General features: G+C 31.8%; 1 protein-coding gene across 1 annotated transcript in view; it reads left to right on the top strand.

Annotated features, from left to right (window-relative positions):
• LOC113403891 (glutamate receptor 1-like) overlaps positions 1 to 26800 on the top strand; it is a 125200-nt gene that overhangs the window by 10921 nt on the left and 87479 nt on the right. Inside the window, exon 2 of the mRNA XM_026644518.2 lies at positions 18768 to 18920. Within this exon, the coding sequence (XP_026500303.1) occupies positions 18768 to 18920 (153 nt within the window). The remainder of the gene's footprint in view (positions 1 to 18767; positions 18921 to 26800) is intronic.

Raw genomic sequence — 26800 nt, 5'->3', positions numbered from 1 at the left:
ATCTAAAAACTTTAACAAAAATCCAGCGTGTGACTGGGTTTTTGTTAAAGTATTTAGAATTTAATATATCACGTAGTAAATAGTATAACTAATAGCAACTATTTCAATTAAAAGCGAAAATAATTAAACGTGCAGTATTTATATCCAACATCATTTTACTGGGTGGTAAGGTCCTGGGGAATCTGGGTACCACCCATTCATCATAGATTCTTCTGTCAAACAACAATACATAGTATTGTTATGTTCCGGTTTGAAGGGTGAGTGACTAAATGTTAACTTAGCTACCAAAGTTGGTGGCGCATTGGCGATGTAAGAAATGGTTAATATAACAGCGTTGGTGTCTATGGGCGGTGGTGATCACGTAACATCAGATGGTCGATTTAGCGGTCCGCCTATCTATTCCATAAAAAAAAAATAGCTTTATAGAACTTCGATACATAATATCAAAAGCGAATACAAGTGTTGCTACATTAATCACTCATAATGAAGGTGACAACACTTTTCACGTGTTAACAAAAACACTTGATTTGATAGAAGATTTTTAATTCGCTTTTGTTGCTCCACTTTAATGTTCCCTGCGCTCCTGCCTCTTATGTTATAATAGGAGCCTTTAATAACACTCATACATAGTTGGCTGACATTTGCTTTAGTACTTGATTACTCCCTATAAGTGCTATTAATTGGCATTCTAACTATTGTATTTGGAAGTTATGCGTAATTAATCAAATTATTATTCGATATCATTGTCGTCTGTAGCTAGTTCGGTCAAGATAATCCACATTTCACTATTCAGTATTCAGCTGAGTGGGGAGAGTGATTGGATATTAGGCAGTACCGACTATCAATTTTACCATATTGTTGATGGTTTCATTAACAAATGAAATACACGATACGTTCATAGACATTGAACATTTACAAATGTTTCACTGTTGGGCAAAGGTTTTTCTGCTGTAAAGTTTTGGACTTTGGACTTTGTTCCATCACACTGCTCCAATAAATTCAGATTCAGAAATTTAGGTAGGTTTCCTCACGATGATAATCACATAGATTAGCACGAGATTGATTATAAATACTAATAAACTCCGTTGCGTCACCAGTCTTACAATATATCATTCGTCGTAAGAACTAAGGGTTTGAACGCTTGAATGGATTTCCATTTCCTTTGTGTTTTGTTTCGATGATGTTCTCCTTCATCGGTGTTACCGCCACCTTACTTACGCCTACTGACAATGGTAATATCTAAAAAAGTTCGCAAATTTCTCTTAAGAATCGTGTTAATGATTAATTTATATTTCTACTATAAATATTGCTCTGTGGATATTTTAGCGTGGAAGATGTTAAAAGGGATCTTGTTTATTCCGAACTAAAATTTTCGATCGAAATTATCAAATTTAAATTGAAATATTATTAATGAAACATTAAACATTCTCAACTGTGAAGGACTTTTTACCCGAGGTTATATTACAATTAAATGATACATTTAGTATTTTCGAGAACGTTCGCCTATGTTGTTAAAGGTTTTTGTCCATGGGGCATTCTTTACATTTTTTAGGCATCCTATTCATATTACCTCTGAAAACTTAATATAATAAAAAACTATACCTTCTATTGTCTAACTTTGAATTCTACTCGAATCGAACGAAATAGTGTATATTGAAGACCCAGCTTCAAGTAAATAGGAACGTCAAATAATTAACAATATTTAATATAGTTTACAATATTTATTTTTCCAGTTTTTATTACAATCATCCATGTCAAATTCAAAAATATTCTTCCTTTACTTTTATTATAAAAATGTCAAACCAAAAAGTATTCATCACATTTATATAATTCTGTGATTGAATATAACTCAATAGCTAAAAGCTATACAACCTTAAATGATTATTTATAAATATTTTATATAAAATAATTTATAGGCTTACAATATGAATAAAAAAGTGGGCAAGCACGTATCGGACTCACGCAGTGACTTTTCCGTATAACCAGATAGATAGACAAACAGACACTGATTTAACAACAAATTTACGGTTTTTGAATTTGATCCCGTATATAAAAATTGATTCTTGACGAATTTATTGACAGCTCCAAGGGACCGCAGTTATCTGAATTTAGTATTAATTTCAACTTTATAACTCTACGATTTCTTGGGACACGCGGACGACGAAGGGGTAATATAAGGATTTCTTTTTTCATTCAAATAAATAAATATCTCGATTATATTAATAAAATTACATTAACAACATTAAGTAAATAGTTATTCAATTTAAAACTGATCCGAGTTTATTTGAAATCAATTTGTGTCGTTGTTGTTTGTACTTTTTTCTAACTAAAGAATCCGAATGAGCCATGCAATGGCGCTATTCAAAACTATTGAGTGCTTTTTGTTTTCTATATAAATATTTCGCTTTGAAATCCAGCTAGGCGAAACAACGGCGTTTATTGGTATAAAAATAAACTATTACAATGTGTCATCGGCGCAAAGCTACGAGACAGTGAAAAGGTTTTACGTTACGTAAAAAGTAATACTACTGTTTTAATTTGCATTGTATATGTCAATTGAAATAAGATGACGAATATGATGATGACGAAGAATATTTTAAGCCTACTGGATACATTCATTCATTACATATTATATTATAGTCGCGTTTTAACTGCGATCATATAATTGCCTTATATTTTGTCCGACATATCGACAGAGTTGCGCCTGTCGTGGTCACGAGCCGCTGACTTTTGCGGTTAGATATGATAAAGCATGTCACCCCTTCACAATCGTCGTATTTAAATATATTTTCGTCGTATTTATTTTCGACTTTACTTCGAAATTTAAATTATGTGGTAATTAAAATAGTAGTCAATTGTTTTTACGAGTCAACGAGGATAGACTGCTACTGGCGTTCTTTAACACGTTTCCTCGCGTTCATTATATTTTGTACAGTAGATATTTATAGTTTCGACTTATTTCAAATTATTTTATTTTTTTACGTAAATAATTCGTATAGAAGTAAAATATGAATTGTTTACAGATTGTTTTTACGTTTTTCTTTTTAATCTTAAATCACGAAAATAAGGATTAATTATAACAAAAAAAATATAATCCTTCGAAATAATTGCCTACATAAACACATAAAAATTATATTTAATAATTTCCATATCGATTACTTATATTACATAAATAAAATAAAATTATTATATTTTTATTTTCAAGTTAGTAGGTAAACTACTGTTAGGTGTATATAATAAAATATTACGATATGATCAATATCAAATATGGAAGCTTATCTCTTACAAATTAACCAGTGTTTGTAGAGACAAGCGCTGCTTCATTGAGACAACGTTGCTATGAAAAATAAGGTTTGAATTTCCATTTTGAAATGAAGTCCTTTTACGTGGCTTACAGTAGTGTGAACTGACAGGCGACCTTCTCCTGTCTTTCGTTTTCTCTCTATCCCTTTCTGTTGCGTACAGTTTTATTAACAATTTCTTTGGTTTAATTCATATGGTAAAGGAGTGTTATTAAATGAAAAAGACACATTTTTCTCACCCAGTGGGAAAATATTCATGATTTTATTCGTTACGAAAGTATTCAAGCTGCTCCGCTATCGGCAACGCAGTTATATTATGTTGCCATAGGCAAAATACTTTACTGATGCATTTTTTCTATATAACATGATACTTATCCACTTAACTAGTGTTTTTAATTATTTGAATCGTATTGTATACTGATCTTTTAAAACAAAAAAAGTTTTTAATACAATAACAAGAAAGGCGGTCCGGATCTGAATTTATTTTTATGTTGCCGCAAGGATTTTTTTTTTAATTAATATTGTTTGAGTGCTGCTGATACGCACAGTATAATAATTATTACAATATTAGAATATTACGCTAGATCATTTTAAAGGTTTTTAAATAAATACATATACTTAAATTATCACTTTACTTGTGTATAAGACAAAAAAAGGTTGTTTAATAAATTTTGAATTAAATATAGTTTTCGAGTAAATGTCAAACATGATGTAGCTAATACATATTATAGAACCTACGTGTAAAACTATAAAGCTTATCGACTTATTGAAAGTTTCACTACAAAACGACCTATACAATAAGTAAAATTAAGTAAGCTCAAGTTAGAATATTATAATACATTAGATGGCCGTTCTAACTCCGTACGGGTAAAAAAATCTTTCTAAGATGTTTTATAATCATTGAGATGTGATGATTACGTGCAGTGATCCACTCGTGGCTCTGTGTAGCTTTCCTCAGATGGTGAAGATGATATCCCCGCCCCTCTGCACTCCTCGCTAGTGCATTCGATATCACGAGGGCGACCCGGTAGCCATCCTCCTCATTGCCGTCTCAAATAGGTCTCGCGAGGCCCTCACATTACGTGTCCATGGCCCCAGGGTCGCGCCCTATCTTTTAAGCTCCAGGCCTCCGGTACTCGTATGTACTCATACTGTGTTTATTTCGGTGCAGCTCTACTGTGTTGTCCCTGTGCAACATTTGTATTTTTCATCTGATAATAGCAGTTGAAAAAATAAGAACATGTAAATAATTATACCTAAACTGTCTTGGAGGAAGACCGTCGCTTATTTGTTGTGACTAATCTTTTCAAGCCTAACTTTTGAAAAATGCGTATATTAGAATGTAGTTAAAAAAGGAATTGCTAATTTTCTTTTAAAAAAATAAAGCAGCATCTCGTACTATTTACTATAAATGGTACAATAATTGAGAAAGATTAACACCTTTCTCGTAGCCCCGGTCGTAGACCAGCGGGCTACGTAACTAACCGCTACAATTCTAAAGAGCGTAGTAGCGACCTTGAACGTTAACTAGTCTCGCTAACTGCAACCAATTACAAAGAACAATTTATTTCTTTTGTTTTTTGTCACAATTCCTTAAAGGTATTTTGTGATGATACACTTGGGATGTACTTGATTATTAAGTGTAATATTATTTTTCGGTGTATGAAATGAACTTAAAACCATTATATTATATATATATTTATACATTAAAATAACTTACTGAATATTACAAAATAAAACAAAATTGATGACTACCTTGATAACCGATTGATCTTATTTGAATTTTTATAATAAAAAAAACTAATTTAAACTTAAAGGTATCATCACACTGACTGCTATATATCACATAAAACATTCATTGTTTTTATTTGTGAGCTGTGAGAATCATTGCCTTTGATTCGTCGGCAAAAATAAAAATATGCGTCAGTAAAATTAGTTTAGAAAATGTTTTTATTATAAAAATGAATGTCGGTATATCTGTTAGAGATTAATAGAGTTCGACACTGTTTGACCGATCACCGTGAAAATTGGCACATACGTGGCATATTTTTTCATGGAAAAGTTATTATACAATCCACTTTGTTGTAACTCGCCGACAAAAGACGCTGCAGTACATGAATTTCTATACCACTCAACAGATTGATATGAATATTGGTTTTGCAAGTAACAATTAAAAAAATATAAAAGTAGCAAAAAGTAGTGTAGTAATATATTCATTGATGGTATTGGTAGGCATATTTAGGAAGAGCAGATTGGTACACGGTTACTATTGCCCTTATACATTGGTTCTGTAAGAAATTTTGATCATTACTTATATGAACAATGCGTTACCTACGATATGGAACTAAGATATTACGTCACAATAGGTATAATAGCTTAATCACCCTTCAAACTGGAACACAATAATACTAATAATACTGTTTGGCGGTAAAACATCTGATGAGTGATTGATAACTACCCAGGTGGAGTTGCACTAAGCCTTACTGTTATTAAAGTACATATTATGTACTTCTTCCATATTTAAATAAATATTTTGAAATATATTTGATACATTGCATATATTTCGAAGTTAATTTTTAATTATAATTAAGAAATTTAAATTGATTTTATCCTATATTTTAAATGTTACACTTAAATTTTATAGGACTATGATTAATTTTAAAAATATTACCGACTAAATTGCCTAATTATACTTTAAGTTTCGCAAAAACGTAACATATAGACATGATGCACTTAAAATCTGAATAGAAATTATAGTCTCTGTGAAAGCAAGAGATTCACACTTCTAATGAAAAAAAAAAAAAAAAAATGTTGAAGACTCATTCAACTCAGTAAGGAGCTAAACAATTTATCTCACTCAGTCAAGTATCGTCAAATAAACTCGAACCGTTTGGTGACAAGTCAACAATTTACATGGAACGAGGGAAACGTTTCGTTTACTGTAGATAATATTTTGTTTCAGAGAAATTTCCTGAAATTTATTGAGTTTACGAAACAACGGCGCTAAGTTTTAACAATATTTCGTTGGAGTTCACTTTACCGATCGATACTGTATCGATGGTTCTTTAGAGACTTTTTTATATAAGACAAACAATCGATGCAGCTTTACTCACAAAGCTTGTGGAGACTACGAGTCCGAAATAAACAGAACACAACAGTAACAACCTATAAATTTCCCACTGCTGGGCTAAGGCCTCCTATCTCTTCGAGGAGAACGTTTGGAGCTTATTCCACACGGCTCCAATGCGGGTTGGTGGATACACATGTGGCAGAATTTTATTGAAATAAAACACATGCAGTTTTATTCACGATGTTTTCCTTCACCGCTGAGCATTGATGCACAGAAAGCACAGATGAATCATAAAAACAAATTAAGCACATGAAAATTCAGGGTTACTTGCCTAGGTTTGAACCCGCAATCGGTTACGATGCACACGTTCTAACAATTGGGCTATCTCGACTCTTGTTCGAAATGTATGCTACATTTTTTTTTGAGTAAATAAGATATCAATTAGACCATTCGTTCATAATTGTAAAAGTGATTACACATATTAGAAGTGTAAATTTTCATAGAGGACTGTCTTTTGTATAGATTTAAAAATAATAAACGAGTATCAATCATGAGTTTTATTTACCGGTTCTTTTCAAAACTGAGATATTACTTTATGTTCATAAATTTTGAAAATCACATAGCAAATTTTTGAAGAGAAGAAAAGTCTTCGTACTTTCGAAGGACAAACGTAGACACTGCATGTCTAGACTAGTCCATAAACTCAAGGTCGATCGGCGTCCTGAGCTCTTAATATTATAGGAAAATAATCTCAGTAATGAGACTATCTAGAGAAGAACAGGAGATACCAACTGCGATAGAGTTATACATGAACTTGTTAGTAGGGCTTTGTGCAAGCACACTATGTTAGATACTACAGACTTATCAATACATAACACTGTTATATTAATTTTCATTCAAACGAAAATAACTTGTTAATTTATTAAGCGACGATTTTCAACATAAAATAAAGGATAATATTTATATATCGTGGATATACAAATGTGATACAGGAATACAATACAATATAATATTTAAATGTAAATGATTAATGGATAAAATGTTTATAATTTGACAATATCTCGTGTTACAAGCTCAGTACATTGTTGATATTGATTTGCGGCGTTAATTATATTGTTTTCCTAATTGTATTAAACAAACTGGACGTGCGAATTTTGTCGTTCGCAGCCGAAGGACTTATAAAAACCGAAAGTACTTTAAAAGTGAATTTATTTTAATTCACAAACTTATTTTACAAATATTAATACGAATTTAATTAGACTACTTCATGTGTTGAGGTTGTAACACAGAATGCCCCCAGAACCAATTATTATAAAATAATATGAATACTTTTCTTAATTCTAAGAGACACAGAAATTATAAAGAAAGATCGGTGTGGTCCGTTGTTGTGCGGCGTGATGTTGCGCAAGGGTTGCTGGTACCGGGCCGTCGTCGGTGGTCTCGGCGAACGCGATGTCCTAATGTATCTCCAAAGGGTGGTCGCATACATAACATGCGTCCTTACTGCGCACGTGCAAAGTTATTGTTTAACCGCATTATGTTTTGTTAAATAATGTGACATACATAAAATATATTATATATTTATAATTCCATCAATATCAAGCTACGTGATCAGATACATAGATTTTACTGAATGTAAATAATTTACGCGTTTTTTTTTTCAATTATAATATATCTGAATAAACTGATACGTATTTATATGAATACGTATCAGTTTATTCAGGGTTAATACAGTAAGCGAATAAGTAGAACTGGAGTCTGTTACAATTTATACAACACTAGCTGTCGGTTGCATGCGAGTGAGGCTCTGAGAAGGAGAGCTGTGAGGAAAGCAACACACATACATGCACATCAATGATTTATACACTCGCACACACCCACACATACACCTATATCACACTCGCCTCACACAAACACACATGCACATTGTAATAATTATTAATATCAGTTATCTTTATTTTTATTTTATTTTTTCTCTTTAATTTTATTTATATTAAGTAAAAGTTTGTTTATTCTTTAGTTGCTTATATAACACATGATGTTATGGAAGAGTGGGACCCTCTGACACGAGTATGTATCATGCGCACTAGAGAAACCCAACCATAAATATACTATGTGTTCTGTGGTAAAAAACAGGCTAGACCTTTCCAGTCACAGATATGAAAATGTAAAATAATAATAAAATAAATAATAAAAAAAATATTTTGAATGGTAAAAGAAAGAGGTTTTCGACAACTCTTCTCCGAAAAGGAAAAAATAAATAAAAACAAAAAAACAAGAAAATTGTTACTTGAAAATGTTTTTAATTGAAAATTCATCCTGTAAGAGGATTAGACGGGAGTTGAAAATATAATGAAGGGAAATTCATAATTTTTGAAATTCTAAATATGTAAATTGTAAATGGAAACAAGTTCCCAAAAAAATCTAATCCTTAAGAAAATTTGGTGGTATTTTGTATAATGCTTTCGACGGCATATCCCATGCCAAAATTTAATTTAAGCGATTACCAAATGGTCACACAAATTAAATTTCGTTATGACGAATAATATTATTTGAAAATTTGACGATTGACGAAGATGCTTAACTGGAAATAAACTTCTTATACTCAAATATGAATAGTTATCTTGCCACTGGGACATCCCATTAGTGGCGTTCTGAGGAACTATCTGACTTTTCTCAATGAATTATTAGAGTTTTTGGACAACGTAGTATACGTTTATTTATTTATTTATTTATTTATTTAATTAGGTTTGCTAGCAGTTGTTACATTTTGATGATACAATTTATTAATTTACATACTAATTACTTTCTAAATGTACAACTATATTAAAGCAAACACGATATGTACGATTAATATATACATCCTGTTTAAGTGGTTCTAATTTGACAATCTATATCTGTTTCTATATCAACTATTTTACCCTGTGTTCGAGTTTGGGATAGCGAGGATTTTTTGATTCTGTGATTGAGTTTATTCTAGCGAGGAATTAGTTTCGAATAAACAAATGAAAACTAAATAATCCACGGAACCATGTTGCTAATTACAAAATCGGCAAACTTCCCCTATAAACTTTCATCCTATTTTTTGTCTCCTGGGGTATGGTATTCGAAAAACACTGATTAAACTGAAAAATATTTATTAAAAGCAGCCCATGCACCTATTTTCATGACTGCAGCATAAAAAAATATTTGTCATAAAAACAATAATACCCAGTTTAACTTTCTGGGGTTATGTATGAATTTATAAATATGCTGTTAATATTTATTTTTATTTATAAAGCAATTCCTTTAAAAGCAATTTTTTATATTCCTAACATTAAAATGGACGATGTAAATCGTTATCCCTTGTGAACCTTTTTTATTTCGCTAGTATAACTGGAATATGGAAATGTAATTACATGAAAAATACGCATATATGCCTCTGGCTTTATGCCAAAATGCACCGCGGTGTAAATTGTATAAAACGTTTTAAATTATCTTTAGCATAATCGTGTTGTCATCTTTAATTTATTACAATTTTCCACCTCCTTGAAGTTCTGTTTATGAACTAACCATTACGAAACTTAATTTGTCTCTCAGTGGAGCCTCTCCAAGGCTTTGTTGATTAAATACAAAGTTTAATAAGGCTACTTTTTTATCATTTATTACTTTGGCAAGAAATTTCACACTATACGATACAAGTCTCTTTTGCCTTGTGTACGTAGGAGTGTTCGATCGTAATTATGTCCCCAAAGGTGAGAAATATTAGGTCTTGTTTTATCTACAAGAAACAATGTTTAAATGTTTGATATTATTAATAAGCATTATAATTAAAATACGTAGTTGTTGCAGTTTTATAAAGATGCTATTTAAAATCAAAAAATAAATTAAATAGTAAAAAAAAAAAATTCTATAAAAACATTTTTATAAATAAGCTAGGTTTTATTTTCATCACGTTTACGCCGTAAAATATCGTTATTGTAAGTCAAATTTCTTTAAGTTTTATGTGGGTAAATTTCTATGTCGAATTTGAGGCCAATGTTACTCTAAGAAACGTTTGAGCGAAATGCTTTTGACACAAACTGGTTGAAGTCAGCTCACTTCGTCATATATACACATACTTAGCCATACTTTTATTTAAATTTGTATTCCTAGCCAAAGACATTTTGCATATGATTTATTTTTCTTCAAGTGCAATTTAACTTGTAAGATTAGCTGATATTATAAAACGCCTTAATTTAGGTATTTTTTTGCCAAAGAACACGTGCTTATTTTCGCTTAAAAATGGGGTTTCGCAAAAAAACTGTATTACATTTGGCAAATATATGAATATCGCTTAGTAAATAAAAAATATTTAAATTTATGAAGTCGAACATTATCACAACTTTTTCAGGAAATTAATTTCATTTGTAGACAAAAATCGTTCTTTCATAATATAATGCTTACGACAACACTTAAAATGGGAAAACGTACTCCCATTTATTATGTTTCAGCAGAAAGACACGGGCAAAGGGACTACCTAATATTGAATGATTACCTCCGCCCACAAACGCTGCCGCTGTAAGAAGTATGAATTATTCTTTACGCAGTCAATGTTTCGCCAGCCACTCGCCGCACAAACTATAACACAACCTTATAAAATATTCGCGTTTAGTTTGACAAGGTCCTACCAACAGATACATATTTATCCAGAACCATAAGGTTATAACTATTTGTTTCAATAAGAAAGCTGTAAAAAATATTAACTATATATTAAATACCTACTAACTACCTCTAGGCATTCGAATGGGTAGAATAAGGGTCTTTTTTTTTAAATTTTGAATAGCAAATATTTAATAAGTAAATATTATTCTTGGACCAGTAACCTTTTGCTGACTTACCCGAACAGTTCACCAAATTTTCATCAAAATCGGTTCAATCATTCAGGAGCGCATAAACAAACATACATCTTTGTTTATATATACTAATGTGTGTACATCTAACACCGTTTTGTATAGAAAATTTATCGAATTATTCGACTTTGAAAAGTTTAACAAAAACTTGAGACTTTAAATTGTTTTTCATATTACAATTCGCTCAACGGGCTACAAAGGAATACAATCGCCGTACTCAAAGCTGTACGTAAACATTTCTGTGTATTATATCTGTATACAGAACGTAGTGTGTGCAATCAACGTGATAGCTCTCAACTTAACTGCAATGAACTCCGCTGTTCTATATTACGAAGAACTTGATGAAATTCTCTTTTGATTTTGATTTCACTGAGATATACGAGATACGTTTTAGTTGGTTTTTTTTTTATGATAGATTTTGTATTTCGATGAGAATTATTATTGAACATTTGACTTTACGTAGATTATTTTTTACTTTTCGTTTTTCTCTGCGAGTGTAACTGGAACACGTGAATGCTAAAGGTCGTGGATTCAAATTCTATTCTGCTATATTAAATTGTGGTGAAGAGAAGAGGAAGTATTTGTCTAGATGATAATATTTAAAGATTTTCACAAGTACTAAGATTAGGTGTTCCCATATATTTTTCTGTCATTGTCGTAGTCTGAGAACCAAACGACAACACCCCACAATTATCATCCTCCTGCCCTTATTTTACTTGGGGTCGGCGCAGCATGTTTTCTTCTTCCATACTTCTCTGTCAGACGTCATCCTAAGTAAGTAAGTAACATTCTTTCTAACCATATTGTCTTTCACACAATCCATCCATCGTTTCTTTGGTCGAATACCCCACAATTAATATAATTATATTAAAAGTTGTCTAAATTTCGAAATTAAAAAAAAAATGCTATAAAATTTAATAGCCCATTATCATCACGGTCTATTTCATGAAAAGCATCCGTTCGTGAATTATCCGAAACATTAAACGGAACGAGTATTAAAGTGGCTGAAAAAGAAGTAGCGAAGAGAAATATAAACTGAACGCAGTAATATTGCAACTTGGTATTATTGTCTCATAAAATTCAAGGCACTACGACGCCGAGGTTTTAAATACTTTCGTAGCGTTGAAAAAGTTACTTTTAATCTTCTTTTAATGAAGTTACACCAGTCTTGCAGTCAGGTAAGACAGTTTAACGCCGACAAATCCTCTACGTAACAAAAATCTTTAATATCCAGACTGAAATAGTGGCTTATGGATGAGGTTATTGCGTTTAAAGTGCAATGGTTTATTTATGTTTTTAATCCGGGTGATATTTTAAATTTTATTCGTTCCGTTCCAAATTTTCTTAATATCTCCTAGATCCTAAAGAAACACAACTCCTTGCCGTACGATTCCAGCGTACTTCAAAATAGTCATGATAATTTATCATGCCCCGAGTATAGAAAATTAATATACTGTAATTTTAAAGCTATCTGACAAAAGTTATATAACACTTGATTTAATCGTATGTCACTTAGCTATTCGTTTTTCATATTAAATATGTTCTTTTAGTTAAGAAATTGGCTAAAAACGAAACTAATGAAATTTGAACGTGGTCGGTTGCAATTAAAAATATAAATTCGTTTAACAAACCTTTTGTATTATTTTGACGCGAACTACATTTTGTTCCGCATCAAATGCTCGTGATTAAATTAATTTCTAGGATACTTATTTCTAATATTAACGTGTCGACGGTCATGTTTACACCTATTGACTTATTTAATAAACTTTCTTGTTTCATAATATCCTAAATATGATTTTTTTATATTTAAATGCGATGTATTGAACTACAAAATGTATATTAGGTTAGTGTAAAGACCAGAACATTCTAGTTAAATATGGGTTAAGACAGATCTGCAAGATTAAATTTTTCCAGTCATTGTTCTAAAATTTCATCACAAATTAGGTACTATAACTATCTGTAATTTTTTTTTGTTAACGAATATGAATTCGCAGATATACCTACAAATATGCAAAGCGCCGGAATGGTGGAGAGTGCGAATATTATCAGAGGACAGAAAGATTATGACCAGAAGTTGTACGAAAGATGTTTACGAAGCGTTTTCTAAGTACCTACGTTTTAATGTATCGCAATGTATATTCATTATTTTATAATATATAAGTATTTTGGCTTTTGACACAACGGGTGCTCTGTCGAAATATCGAATAAATAAACTCTAATCACTGTTTAATCTGAAATACCTACTATAATAAATGCTAAACTAACTTTGTCTATCTGTTGCTCTTTCACGGCCAAAAGACTGAACCGAATTTGATTTAATTTCGTATTAAGCCAGTTTGAACTCCAATAAAGGACAGGCTACTCTTAAAATTCCAGCGAAACCGCTGGCGAGAACTAGTAACGTTTAAAATTTTAAATTAAAACTTAACTTATACTAACGTATAATATATTAAGTAGGACATTAAGAACGCAGACGAGACTCTCGCAACGAAATAAAAATACACGAAAACAAAACGGTGCCAATAAAACAATCGACTCTGGCAAGAAAACCATTTAGTTCGTTCAAAGATCATTAACGTTTTTCCTTCACTAAACGCTCCGTTGCGAAACAATTACCGAAATCAGTTAAGAATGTGGTAACATTGGAACTTGAATTCCTATAAACCGGAATGTAACATTTCGACGTGATATCGAAAGAAATGACGTAGCAAATGGAAGAAATATTACACAGAATGGAGCTTCGGAATGGCTCTTACGGCATAATGTTCAAACGGAAGTAAAAAAAGACATAAGGATAGTGTGACCACGTAAAGAAGTCACCAGTACGGAAATATATTAGGGTCGGCACATACTAACGGGATATAACCTTATTATTATTACAATTGTAAGAGTGTTGGATGATTGTTTGTAATTTTATTATTCATAAAATCAAATTAATTTTTAATGAGAATTGTTCACAGCTGGTAAAGTATGAGCATTAAATATATTTTGTAAGAACCGTAATAGCTCAGCGGTTACAGAACTTTGAAAAATAGTGGATTCAAAATTGGTAAATCTAGCACTGAGCGGTAAAGAAAAACATTGGAAGGATTTTGTTGTTAAAAATTCATACGTGTTTATTAACCCACATTAGAGCAACGTGTTAGAATAAACCTAGAACTTGCTCCTCTAAATGAGAGTAAGCCTTTAGGATAGCGACAATTTACTTAACAATTAAAAAAAGGTCATATTGATTTTTCAAAAAAAAAAAATATATATTTCCAGAATAAAAGATAAGTTTTTTGGTGTTTCTTTCTATTTACTTACCGCTATTTATGTACACCCCCTTACGCAATCTAACGTTTCTAGCACCTTTTTATATAATAGGAGAGATCTATAAATCGTATCGTGCACAGGCTTCCTTAGGAACTAGCGAACTATGGTCGAGCGATTCAGATAAAAGTTTCGGTCAGCGATCGTATATTAGCCGATGACATCCGAGAATACGGGCTGGCTCTCTCAGACCGATAAAGATGTCCAATGAAGTATTTTACGTGGTAACGCGATTTCTCCACCAAATTGTTTCATTTCAACACGTTCTTTCGAAATCTCGGTATGAAATTTCATATTTATCGCAACGTTTGTTCACTTTTCAGTGTATAAGTCTTTCAAAATATTATAGAAACCTAAATCAACTTTTCGTAGCTATATCCATTGGTAAAATTTAGGTTTTGTGTTATTTATAAGTGACGATATAAATATATATTTACCAATTAATCATAAGATACAATAAAAATACAAATTTGCTTCTTAATTGAAGTCGTAATGAGACTCAAAAGTTTATGAAATAATGGTTTAGTTAGTTTTAGTTCAGTTTAACAATAATTAATCTCCCAAACGAATACACACACAAATACAGATACAAATATTATATATGTAGTAAAATCAATTATTAGTTTATTGGTATTTAGGAGTTTTTGTCCAATAATGAGACATGTTGGCATTATCGTATAACATCTCTACTAATATTATAAATGAAAAAGTAATTCTTTCTGGCTGTTGCAAATTAGTCTTTGTATCCCTAACACCTAACGACCAAACCCCAAACGTGAAAAAAACCGCAGGCGACAACTAGTCTATTTATCTGTTTTAAGTATATCGCATACTTGGGAATTTTACTTTGATTAGTTTTAATCGCATTTCATTATAATAAATAGCACTGTCTTCCTTCAGCTACAGTGACCAGTCTCAGAGATTACTTAACTAAGCTAGGATTTAGAGCGCATTAATTGTGTGCGCAAAAACACATGCACTTTGGTCTCTTAAATCTTGCAATTCAACCCGACCAAAGAGATCGGGGCTTTTGAACGGCTTAAAGTACACGTGGGCTTAACACTGCTAAATTATAAAAAGCCCGTCTAGGTAGGTACCACCCACTCATCAGATATTCTACCGCCAAATAACAGTACTCTGTATTGTTGTGTTCCGGTTAGAAGGGTGAGTGAGCCAGTGTAATCACAGGCACAAGGGACGTAACATCTTGGTTCCCAAGGTTGGTGGCGCATAGGTGATGTAGGGAATGGTTAATATTTCTTAGCGCCTTTGTCTATGGGTGGTGGTGATCACTTGTCATCGGGTGGCCCATATGCTCGTCCGCCAATAAATGCCATAAAAAAAATTTCCAAACGTAACTGCTAGTTAGACCTTCTTGAACTCGAAAAAGATTTGATCTGCATCGCGAAATCTTTAATGAAATAAATAAAGCATCAAAACAATAGGAGATACATTTAACAATTTGTACGGATATATGGAAACCTTTTTCGCGTGTATAAGGGCTTGTGACTTAATTTTGAAAAAAAAAGGTATCTAAGGTAAGTATGTTTTTGATATGCCTCTTGGCGTAAAATATAGTTATGATAAAATGTTAATAATATTAAACATACGAAAATATGTTTGTATGAATGTCTGTTCTTTTTCATTGTTAAATTATATTTCAAGGTTTAAATTCGTTCACAGTTGTAATGCTGACTTAAATGATTATATCATGAAATGGGACTAATTTTATTTATTTATCCAATTGAAACCTTGGGCTGCCGTAACATTACAATTTTATGTCATTTAAAAGAAATACATATAAAATATTGAAGATAACGTTTTCATAGACAATATCTCATTGGAATTGAAGTCAATTAAATAGTTTGTATTAATTTCAAAGATTCTATTAGTAACATATTTGTACAACTTTTGCGAAGTCATATCATATTATATCGAAGTATATTTGATTAATATTTTTTTAAAGTAATTATTTAGTATCGATTTGTGTAAGAGCTACATAAAACAATTAAGCTACATCACATTCGTTTCTATTTCATTAATTACACAATTTAATTAACTAGCTGAACCTGCGGGTTTACCTGCGTAAAATTTAATGACCTAAAAATAAATCCCAATTATATAGGCTTACCCCTTTAGGGGTAGAGTTTTGTAAAATCCGTTCTTTATGTCTTCACCCTATAAGCAACCGACCCGGCAAATTTCAAGTTTTTTTGTTGTTATAGTTTCAGAGATTTTGTGAATGATCAATGAGTGGCTTTTCACTTATATGTATATAAATTAAGGGTGAAATTAAATTATCTATGACACCATGGTTGAATTCAGTAACACCCTTTATAAATTGCTTATTGGTATGCTTGAATAGGCACAAAACGTATAATATACGTAGTATACAATCATAATAAATGTTCAGGTCAAGGCACTTGTCCTGAATGTAATTTTTAGGTCATTTAAATTATTGTTTTGAATATTACAATTTTTTCTTCATATTCAGAGAGGTTTAGCTAACGCGACTCATAAATCGTCCACCAGTATTATTATTCGTTTATAGAATGGTTTAGATAAACGAGTTTTTGATGCCTACCATAACCGCATATTACAACATCCAAGGCGTATTTTGAAAATAAAAATTAACGCTTAACAAATTATTTACGGATTGATATTTACAAAAGAATAAGAATGACCTACGAACAATAAAGATAATTTAAAGTGTTCATATTCAGCATCTTAATGGTCAATGGTGTACGGCCTCCACTTTAACCGTGATCGGAAAATCAAACATTGATCTGTTCTCTAAATCAAAACCGTTCAGAGAGTCTGACGTTCTAGGATATCACTACTGTACGCTGAATCCAGGTGGATTTTTTCTCCAAGCTTTTATTAGATATAACTTCAAATTACAATATTCGTACGGCATAATTAAGAATTCGCGCGGCAAAAGTTATAACGACGTCCCACCACGATCGTGGTTAATCGCAAGGGATTGGCATTAGTGTCTTAGATATACGGTAGACGTGCTAAGTGGTGCCACGAGTATCAGTGGAGTATGCGTTGACTGCGGTGACGTCCTTGCGAGTGAGCACAGCGTGATTTTTACTGAAATTAGTAGGGTGGTTAAGTTACTGAATATAAATAATTTCATTAATTTACAATATCATCATAATCCTGCCCTTATCCCAATTTTACTTGGGATTTCTTCTTCCATACTTCTCTGTCGGACGTCATCTCACTAGTAACATTCCTTCTAACCATATCATAAAATAAATTATACCATATAATACATTTACAATATTGATATTAAAATAAAAATCTACTAATGACTGTATATAGAACTGTATAAAAACTGTATATATTGATAGAATCCAAAACATTACCATCTTAAAAAAATGTAACAACGAAAAATGAACAAATTCAAATTACCGTTTACATTTAATTAATGTATTGAATTTTCGAACACTTAAAACAATGCAACAAATAACAAAACAGCAAATGTCACCGTCAACGTTATTAAAAGATATGCAACATAGGAAAAGCGAAAATATTCTAAAGAGTAATTTTAATATTAAATAGTAAACAATACGAACGAATGCCGGAGATAGCAAAGTTGGTACAGTAAGAGAATTCGTTAATTTAAACGTAAGACAATATGCGATTTGGTCTTAAAAATTTGAAACGAAATGTTTCAAATGTATAAAAATTTTACCAGTCTGACTGAGCACGTAATACAATAAAAATGTTATATTGTCAAGAATTTTTTAATAATATCTTGAAGTTTAAAAATGTAATGCAATTTAAGTCGTTTCTCCTGCGTCTCATGTCCCCCCCACTCATGTCGGTTATTAGTCCAAATAATGAGTTAGTGCACTTGAGTTCAATAAACATCTGCGCATACTGATCTTAGAACTTTACAGCGACGGTTAATATTTGATCAGTTGATAATATTATTAATTTCAGGTTTAACAGTTTGAAATGATCTCCTTCGTTTGCTGTTCTTTTATATTCAAATTATTTTTTATATTTTTTTAATCTTACATTACGTAAATTTTATTAAATTTTTCAGGATAACATAGGAGAATTTTAAAATTGCTCTCTTCTGCGCTCTGAATTCAGAGCAATTGCAACAACATCCCATAAACTACAACTAGCATTTGTTAAACACTTAATACTTGATCATCTTATAATAGCCACTGATTCACTATTGTTTGTTCACAGGTGCAATATTCGACCAAAACACGGATGAAATACAGAATGTATTCAAATATGCTATGACTGTTCATAATCAGAATATTAGCAGCCGTCGGCTGGAGCTTCAGGCTTACGTCGATGTTATTAACACCGCAGACGCTTTCAAACTATCACGGTTGAGTGAGTATCCAATCACAATAGTCAAGCTATCTCATAAACACATTTGTAACACACCAAATAGTTACGCTGTACATTCGATTCAGTTTTGAGACATTTATTCTAGTCTTAAACATGTTAAAACACATTTGTAAGCACAGTCGTTTAAAACCAAGTTTGAAATTAATAATTGAAATTTATTTTCTAGTAAAATGTTTATGACCGAATTTAACCCTTTTCTCCATTACAATAGTAATAAAAAATGGAGAATATGCATTGCTTTTCAGTTTGATGATTGACTGAGCTGACATCTATAGGATTTAAGGTGTCATAAGTTTTGTGTCGTTAATGACACTGGTTTAATAATATACATAAGGCAGGCAATCAGCCTAGAGCCATTCGTTTTATTCTCAAAGTGTGTAACGCTTAAAGTCATTATTTATTTTTATACTATCCTTTAACACACAAATGTTCCTTAAGCAAATTTTTGGGCGTATCTATGCCTGCGCGATTAGCCACTTTCTGCATGTACAAATATCGGTTTTATTACCCAAAGCAGCATGCTTGAAATGGATAAAATCAGGATGGTTGAAAATTTGCGGTGGAAGTAACTAAAATATACAAAGCGAGCCATATTCACATCAGTCAACAATCTAATTTTCTTAACCGCGAATGCTCCAGAGCTCAGGCTACTCGCCAACTTATTAATATGATGCGCCATTACAGTTTAGTATCATCAGCGCCATCAAGAAATGTTGTAGTATCCATAAGGACTAACTCTTCCTTTCATATATTCATTTTAAAAAAAATATCATTAGACGATTATTTATGCCTCAGACAACCCTATTTTTCTGAAACGTCTTATAGCTTCAATCATTATTTTTATTACAGAATATTTTCTTTTCTTTTATGGTGTAAGTTAACGGTCGAGCAAACGCTACTAGATGGTAAGTGGTCACCACCGTCCATAGACATCGGGGCTGGAAGAAATATTAATCATTCTTTTCATCGCCAACGCATTGCCAGCCTTGGGAACTGAGATGTCATGTCCCCTGTGCTTGTAGTTGTAACATAACTTATATGAATTCAAAGTGAGTTTAGTGTAATGTGTTACGATCATTGAGCGCAGGCAATAATTGCACGTGTGTGAGTATCGTTTTGTATTAAAGAGAACTATTAATACGTCATGTCATAATATTCCAGGTAAATAGTTGTTGCCAGCATTATAATTCACTTTGTATTCATACATCGGAAATGATTTGAATATTATTTATGTTAGTCGTATGTTATTATTGATTGTACATTATTGGAATACAAAATACCCGACTGTGTGTGACTGTCTAGTGGCTAGATATAGGTCTACAGATTACGAGGGTCTGGGTTCGAGCCCCAGGTTGAGCCGATAAAACAGTTTTGTGTGGAAAAATTAAGGCATGTTAGTTCTGCATCTGGACTCTTTTCGGTCGTATAGGTATAGGATTTGCCGTCTTATCGGACTATGAGAGGGAGGGATTAAAGAGTTCACCTATGTTTGCCCACACACTTGTGCACTTTATGTCCGGCGTAGTTGGCTGATATTAGCCGCCGTGAGCGTAATCGATCAGATGGACATCGCCATTACATTATATGATCACAGATATTTGAAAATGTATAGTATTTGGTAAACGAATAATTTGTAACGAAGTATTTTTTGTATTTTAATGGGATATAAATTTGGCACATATTTTTCTTTTAAGAATTTGGTGCCGTACGAAATTATAACCTTTCTTTACATCGCCAACTTAAGGAACTAAGATGTTTGGCCTGCTTTTGCCATGGCACCTACGTTCACACTACCTAATACTTCAAACCAGAGCGCAATAATACTAAGTACCGCTGATTGGCAGTAGAATGTTTTATAATTGGGTGCTACCTACTCAGACGGGCTCGCACAAAGCCCTATCAAGTATAATACCAAGAAATTGATACAGAATTGATTGATAGGCGGTGGTAGTCACTTTCCATCAGGTGAGCCTCCTGCTCGTTTGCCAGCTATGACATAAAAAATAAAATACTAGGTACTTTATAAAATGTAAAAGTAAAGTAAGCTCTATCCCCTTTCCTCTTGTGCTGAGGATTTTTACCTAATGCGAAAGCATAAAATGAATAATGAACGCAAAAATGCTTAAACAACCACGGTTTAATCCCTCACATTACATCTTAAATTCAGGTGTTCTAACACTATGCCATTTCAGTCGACCCAATTGCATCATTAAATACAATTTTAATTCTACCTGTGTCGGTGAGTTAGATTATTATTTAGATATTATAAAAATACAAGCTACAATATCACTCATCACAAGAGCTTCAAAACCGTACATTCTATTGACTTGGAAATTTCGTATATTTTCTCCAGACGCTCATTCAGAAAGATTCTTGGAAATTTCAATTTTAAGGGGAGAAACGAGAGTGGTGTCTTGTTTAAGTAACCAGTTTTATATAAATGCAGTTAAAAACTACCAACCAACTATTTTACCACTCAACGGATTCAATTCATAATTGTCTAAATAGTTTAATGTTATGGTAATTTAGATCCAATTCGCATCCAGCAATAAGAAATTTAAATTTATTTCGCCTCTGGTAACCATGATTATACTGATGACTTATAATTGAAGACAAAACGATTTAATGTAGATACGAACGCAGAACTTACATCTCGTCGGTTCCGCCAGTAGAATGTTATTCTAAGACTTCATAAATAATTGATTTATTGGTGCGAAACTTTTTAATAGTAATCGATCGTATTTTCATAATAGTTCATTGTGATGTACATGGTTTCGTACATTTTACGAACGAAATATATGAAAAATTAATTTTTAAAAACATGAAACAGTATTTTATTAGTGGTAATATCAAGGGTATATGTTAGTAAAATAACCGATGAATATCTTATATGAAATTTTAATTTTGATTGACTTGAACGTCTCGTGTTTCGTGTCCATCCGTTCGTGTCAGTGCGTTTTACTTTATTCCGAGATAAAATAAAGTTAATCAAAACGTAAAATATTATTCTACGTAATAAGACAAAAATTAAATACATTTTAATCACATAAAATAAAAGTTTGAACAAATGTATTCTTAGATTTTGCGTTGGTGTTTGTGCGCGAGTGTGTGTGTGTAAGTGTGTGTGCGTATAGCTGACGCTAATTAGACTTCTTTTTTATTAATATTTATTTCTAGATCATTGTTAAATGTTTATGTCATATGCGTATAATCACCAATCTGAGTTCAAACTTATTACAGTCGCGAGACTTACCTGAAAGTTTCCAGTAGAGTCCCATCCACCTCCTTAGCATGTGACTATGTCATAATTGAAATCTACTCTAAATTAGAAGTATGAACTGCTAAGTTCTGTAGTTCCAGCTTGAGTTTGAATTGTACGTTGTATTGCGAATGTATTTTTTTTTACATATATAATCTAAATCTCTTCTAATATTATATATTCGAAAGTAAATCTGTCTGTCTGTTGCTCTTTCACGGCCAAAACACTGGACCGAATTTGATGATATTTGGTATGAAGCAAGCTTGAACTCCAATGAAGGACATAGGCTTTTTAGGCCTAAAACTAGAATAGCCCCTGAAATGCGAGAAAAACCATGAGTAACAGCTCCTGCTGTATTTATTTAAATAAAGAAATTAAAAAATGTTTAATGTAAAATAATAATAACTAAAAACTTCTTGCTTTTATAAAAAAATAAAAAGTATGTAATATCTGATATATAAAATAAAAAAGTTCGAATGCATTGTCTTTCGATCGATCAAGAAGTTAGTGAAATTATTTGTATGTTATTAATATTTGTATGTGGCAATACAAATTACTTATAATAGTATTTAAATTCTTTATCATTATAAATTCTGGCTTAGAGTTCTTTGATGGTTATTTGAAAATACTTAGTAGTCATTCTAATTTCCCAACTAATAATATAATACGAATTTAATAGTGAATTCTGATATATTTTTGTAATGCAACTTCTTCTAAACATTCTTATAAATATTTTTTTGACTATTTTTTACCAACTGATTTGATTACATAAATTGTCCAAAATATGCCTATAGGTTGTGGTTAGAGAGGAGGAGCCTGTCTACCGCTGCCGTATGCGTAAGAGAAAGGGAAGCCAGACAGACTGGCGCCGTAACGCGTTACGTAACGAAGCGGTTTACCCTCCCATTAGAAGTTACCACTTCAAAATCGATACTACATAAATCATGACCGCATGGAATGATGGCTAGAATGCTATACACGTTATGTATTTTATTTGATTTTTAATTATATTATTTGCGTACTGATTGTATTTATATCACATTATAATACTACCTATTAAATAATGTCGATATTTTGATAAGGAAATTCAATTATCAAAGAAAAACTTTGGTTCTGACTCATATTAATATTATCAACATTTTTATGGTCTACCTAAGGAGTGTTACGATCCCGTAATATAATTAAATTGTATTATCTTCTTGATTTCCACTCGAGACCCAAAAGGCAAGGTTGATTTGATGAATGAGACGTCAAAAGTTTTAAATTTCCTCCGACTTTCCTTGATTAGTTGGAAAGCCTTAGAAGTAATAACTTATTTTCGCATGTATTTTTGTTTATGAGTCTTAAAACATAGCTATATAAACATATATTAACATGTAATATTAATAGATAAGTTTATAATTTTAAGTCGTATCATAAATTTGTTAATATTTTGGCTACTCGTCTCGTTTTCGCGTGGATAAATAAAGGATTTTATACCGAAATTTTTATCCAATGAAACATAAACATTCGCCAATCGATCTATTGACCCATGTTGTGCGAATACATATATTTCCATCGTATTTTCGCACGTTTGTTTATTTAAATATCTCAATTTATTTCTAAAACGACTGAACCAAACCGTAAAATGTTATATAAATTTTTATACTATATATGACTAACAATTAAAAAAGATCAAATATGAGCAAAGGTTTTATATATCAGACCTGTCCGATCTTTATCAATTTTAATATTATAAATGTAAAAGTAACTCTGTCTATCTGTTGCTCTTTCACGGTCGGACCACTAAGTCAAGTAAACTTAACACAAGTAAACTTGAATGCCGAGGAAGTACATAGGCTACTTTTTGCCTAATATCTGCTGACCACCCCCATAAAAAGCGATGGAAGCCACAAGCGACAATTTGCGTCTAATGAAATAAAAGTTCCACGTCAATCAGGGCATTATCTTATGCGAGAAACCGAGAAAAACAACACCACGCCTTTATTTCAAATTTTAATAGTAAATATTTAAAATTGTAAGCGAGTATTTATAGGAGTGGTAAAATAAGAAGAAATGTATTATATATCATATATAATTTATCATAATAATAATTATTACTTTAGGGTAAAATAATAAATTATTATTAATTTATTGTAATTAACTTACGTGCATGCATTTAAAAACTATTTATGTAAGTGTATTTTAACACTCACCTTTTCTTTAAAGTAAACGTATTAAAGTACTAAAAAGAAACAATTTTTTTTATTTACTAAGATCATAACTCTAAAAAACACACTTATTAAATATTTATAATTGTATTGTCTAGAAATGATTAATAATCAAAATCTGAGACCTATTTACTTACTTAACCCAAGTTCATAATATCAGAATCTATCAAACTAATTACTAGATAGGTTTACCACCTAGTTTTCGAACGTTGTAGACTTTAAGTATTGTTTTGTCTCTGTCCCTCTAACGTAAAGCGATTGTGATAGCACTAGATTAAACTGCAACTTTAAATTGAGTAGCACTTAAAAACTTGGCTGTTGTTTTGTAAAAAATATAATGAAACCTTTTGTTCTATCAATATGTTTAACCGTTATCTGCGAATGGGGTAATTTTCTTCCCATTTCAAAATACAGTTTATATTTGAAATAAAAAAATCAGTATTACAGGAATCGAAGTTTTAATCAAATCAAAATATACTTCATTCAAGTATAATTTTACAAGCACTTTTGAATCTTCATTTAAAAATTTTACGTAAAGCTACCACCGGTTCGGAATGTAGATTCTACCGAGAAGAACCGGCAAAAAACTCAGTAGCTATTCTTTTTCAACATCTAAAAATACAGTCATGTTGGTTAAATACAATTATGTATGTATGTTATGTATCCTGCCTGGAAGTCAACAAGCATTAACTCCACGCATTTTTTATCATCGATATAATCTTGTATCGAATAATATACCTTCTTTATAAAATAAAAATAATAAATAATAAAAAAAAAGATTAAAATCAGTGGCAATAAAATATGAGCGAAGCCTTCTGTAGTATGACTATAAAATATTAACAGTTCAGGATTTCCATTACAATCTAAATATATATGTATGTAGGCTTGTTATATCATATAACGTATCTATCAAGTGAGAATACTTACATACATTTCTGTTCCTCTGACAGATTTCGGTCCCGACGGTATTAAGTTTTTGTATGATATTGGTAGGCGTACGGACAAATGTGCCACGTAATGGTAAATCACATTGGCGATGTTATCTATCACCTATCATAATCATTAAGAGATGTTCAACATTTCTTACATGACCAATGTGCCACCAACCTTGGGAGCCAAGATTTATTTTGGCCCTAGGGCTCTACGTGTTTTCTAGCACAATAGTGTAGACGTTATCAACTTGCAACTACTGAATGTTTCTCTTATATAACATAACATACATAATCAGCCTGTAAATTTCCCACTGCTGGGCTAAGGCCTCCTCTCCCGTTGAGGAGAAGGTATGGAGCATATTCCACCACGCTGCTCCAATGCGGGTTGGTGGAATACACATGTGGCAGAATTTCGTTGAAATTAGACACATGCAGGTTTCCTCACGATGTTTTCCTTCACCGCCGAGCACGAGATGAATTATAAACAAATTAAGCACATGTAAATTCAGTGGTGCCTGCCTGGCTTTGAACCCGAAATCATCGGTTAAGATGCACGCGTTCTAACCACTGGGCCATCTCGGCTCCTCTTATATAAATAACCTTATAACTTTAATGGCTCCACCCGGGTATCAACTCATGAATGTTAGCCACGAAACCAAAGAGGTCGTCGGATGTTACAAATTTAATTAAGACATCTTTGTTATTTAATTGGCAAAGGAACATACGAGTATACCGAGATTACTGAAGGTTCTTATCGCTAGAATCTATATTACGACCCGGTAATAACGTTAATATAATATTTCAAAATGACGAAAAATTCGATATCTATGTTGTCATATTGTAATTCATAGTGATTATAATGTTGTTAATAACATACTGCTAGTTTGTTAAGAAATGGGTACTGGTGGTGTTATGTAGTCCATATACTTCTCGGTGGAATAGGCTCTAAGCCGCTAACTAAACAGTACCCGCACTAGTAGTTCGTAGCAGTTCTCACTTAACAGAATGATATGTTAAACTGAGTCAATTCATTCCATTTTTTACTACGTCCGTTTATAAAAGTAATACCATCTAATTTCACAAATTTTTACATCGTTCCGTGCATTTCGGGTGATGAGATGGGTTTGAATGTGATCCAAATGCTGCCACGAATGAATTTCGTTACGTTTATACTCTGGCTTTTTAAATAATTACTTACATTAGAACAATAATAAATGTTTTTCGTTAATATTAATTGACTCACTTTAAGCGATTTCCTAATTATATAAATACTACTACCCGGTATTGCTTATAGCGTCAAACAAAATGTTGAAGCTGATGAAATTTTTAATTGTCTTAACAGTTTCATTATTAATATTAATGTAGCTTCTTTAGTGAGTGTAATAAGAGTCATATTTCAAAGTCAATGTTAGAAAAATTTAACATTAACGATGATAAAGATTTTGATTATTCTTCAAAGGT

Source organism: Vanessa tameamea, chromosome Z (assembly GCF_037043105.1).
Source record: "Vanessa tameamea isolate UH-Manoa-2023 chromosome Z, ilVanTame1 primary haplotype, whole genome shotgun sequence".
Classification (NCBI taxonomy): Eukaryota; Metazoa; Arthropoda; class Insecta; order Lepidoptera; family Nymphalidae; genus Vanessa; species Vanessa tameamea.
Note: the sequence above shows the minus strand (reverse complement) of the source record. Positions and strands in the feature narration are given on the sequence as shown.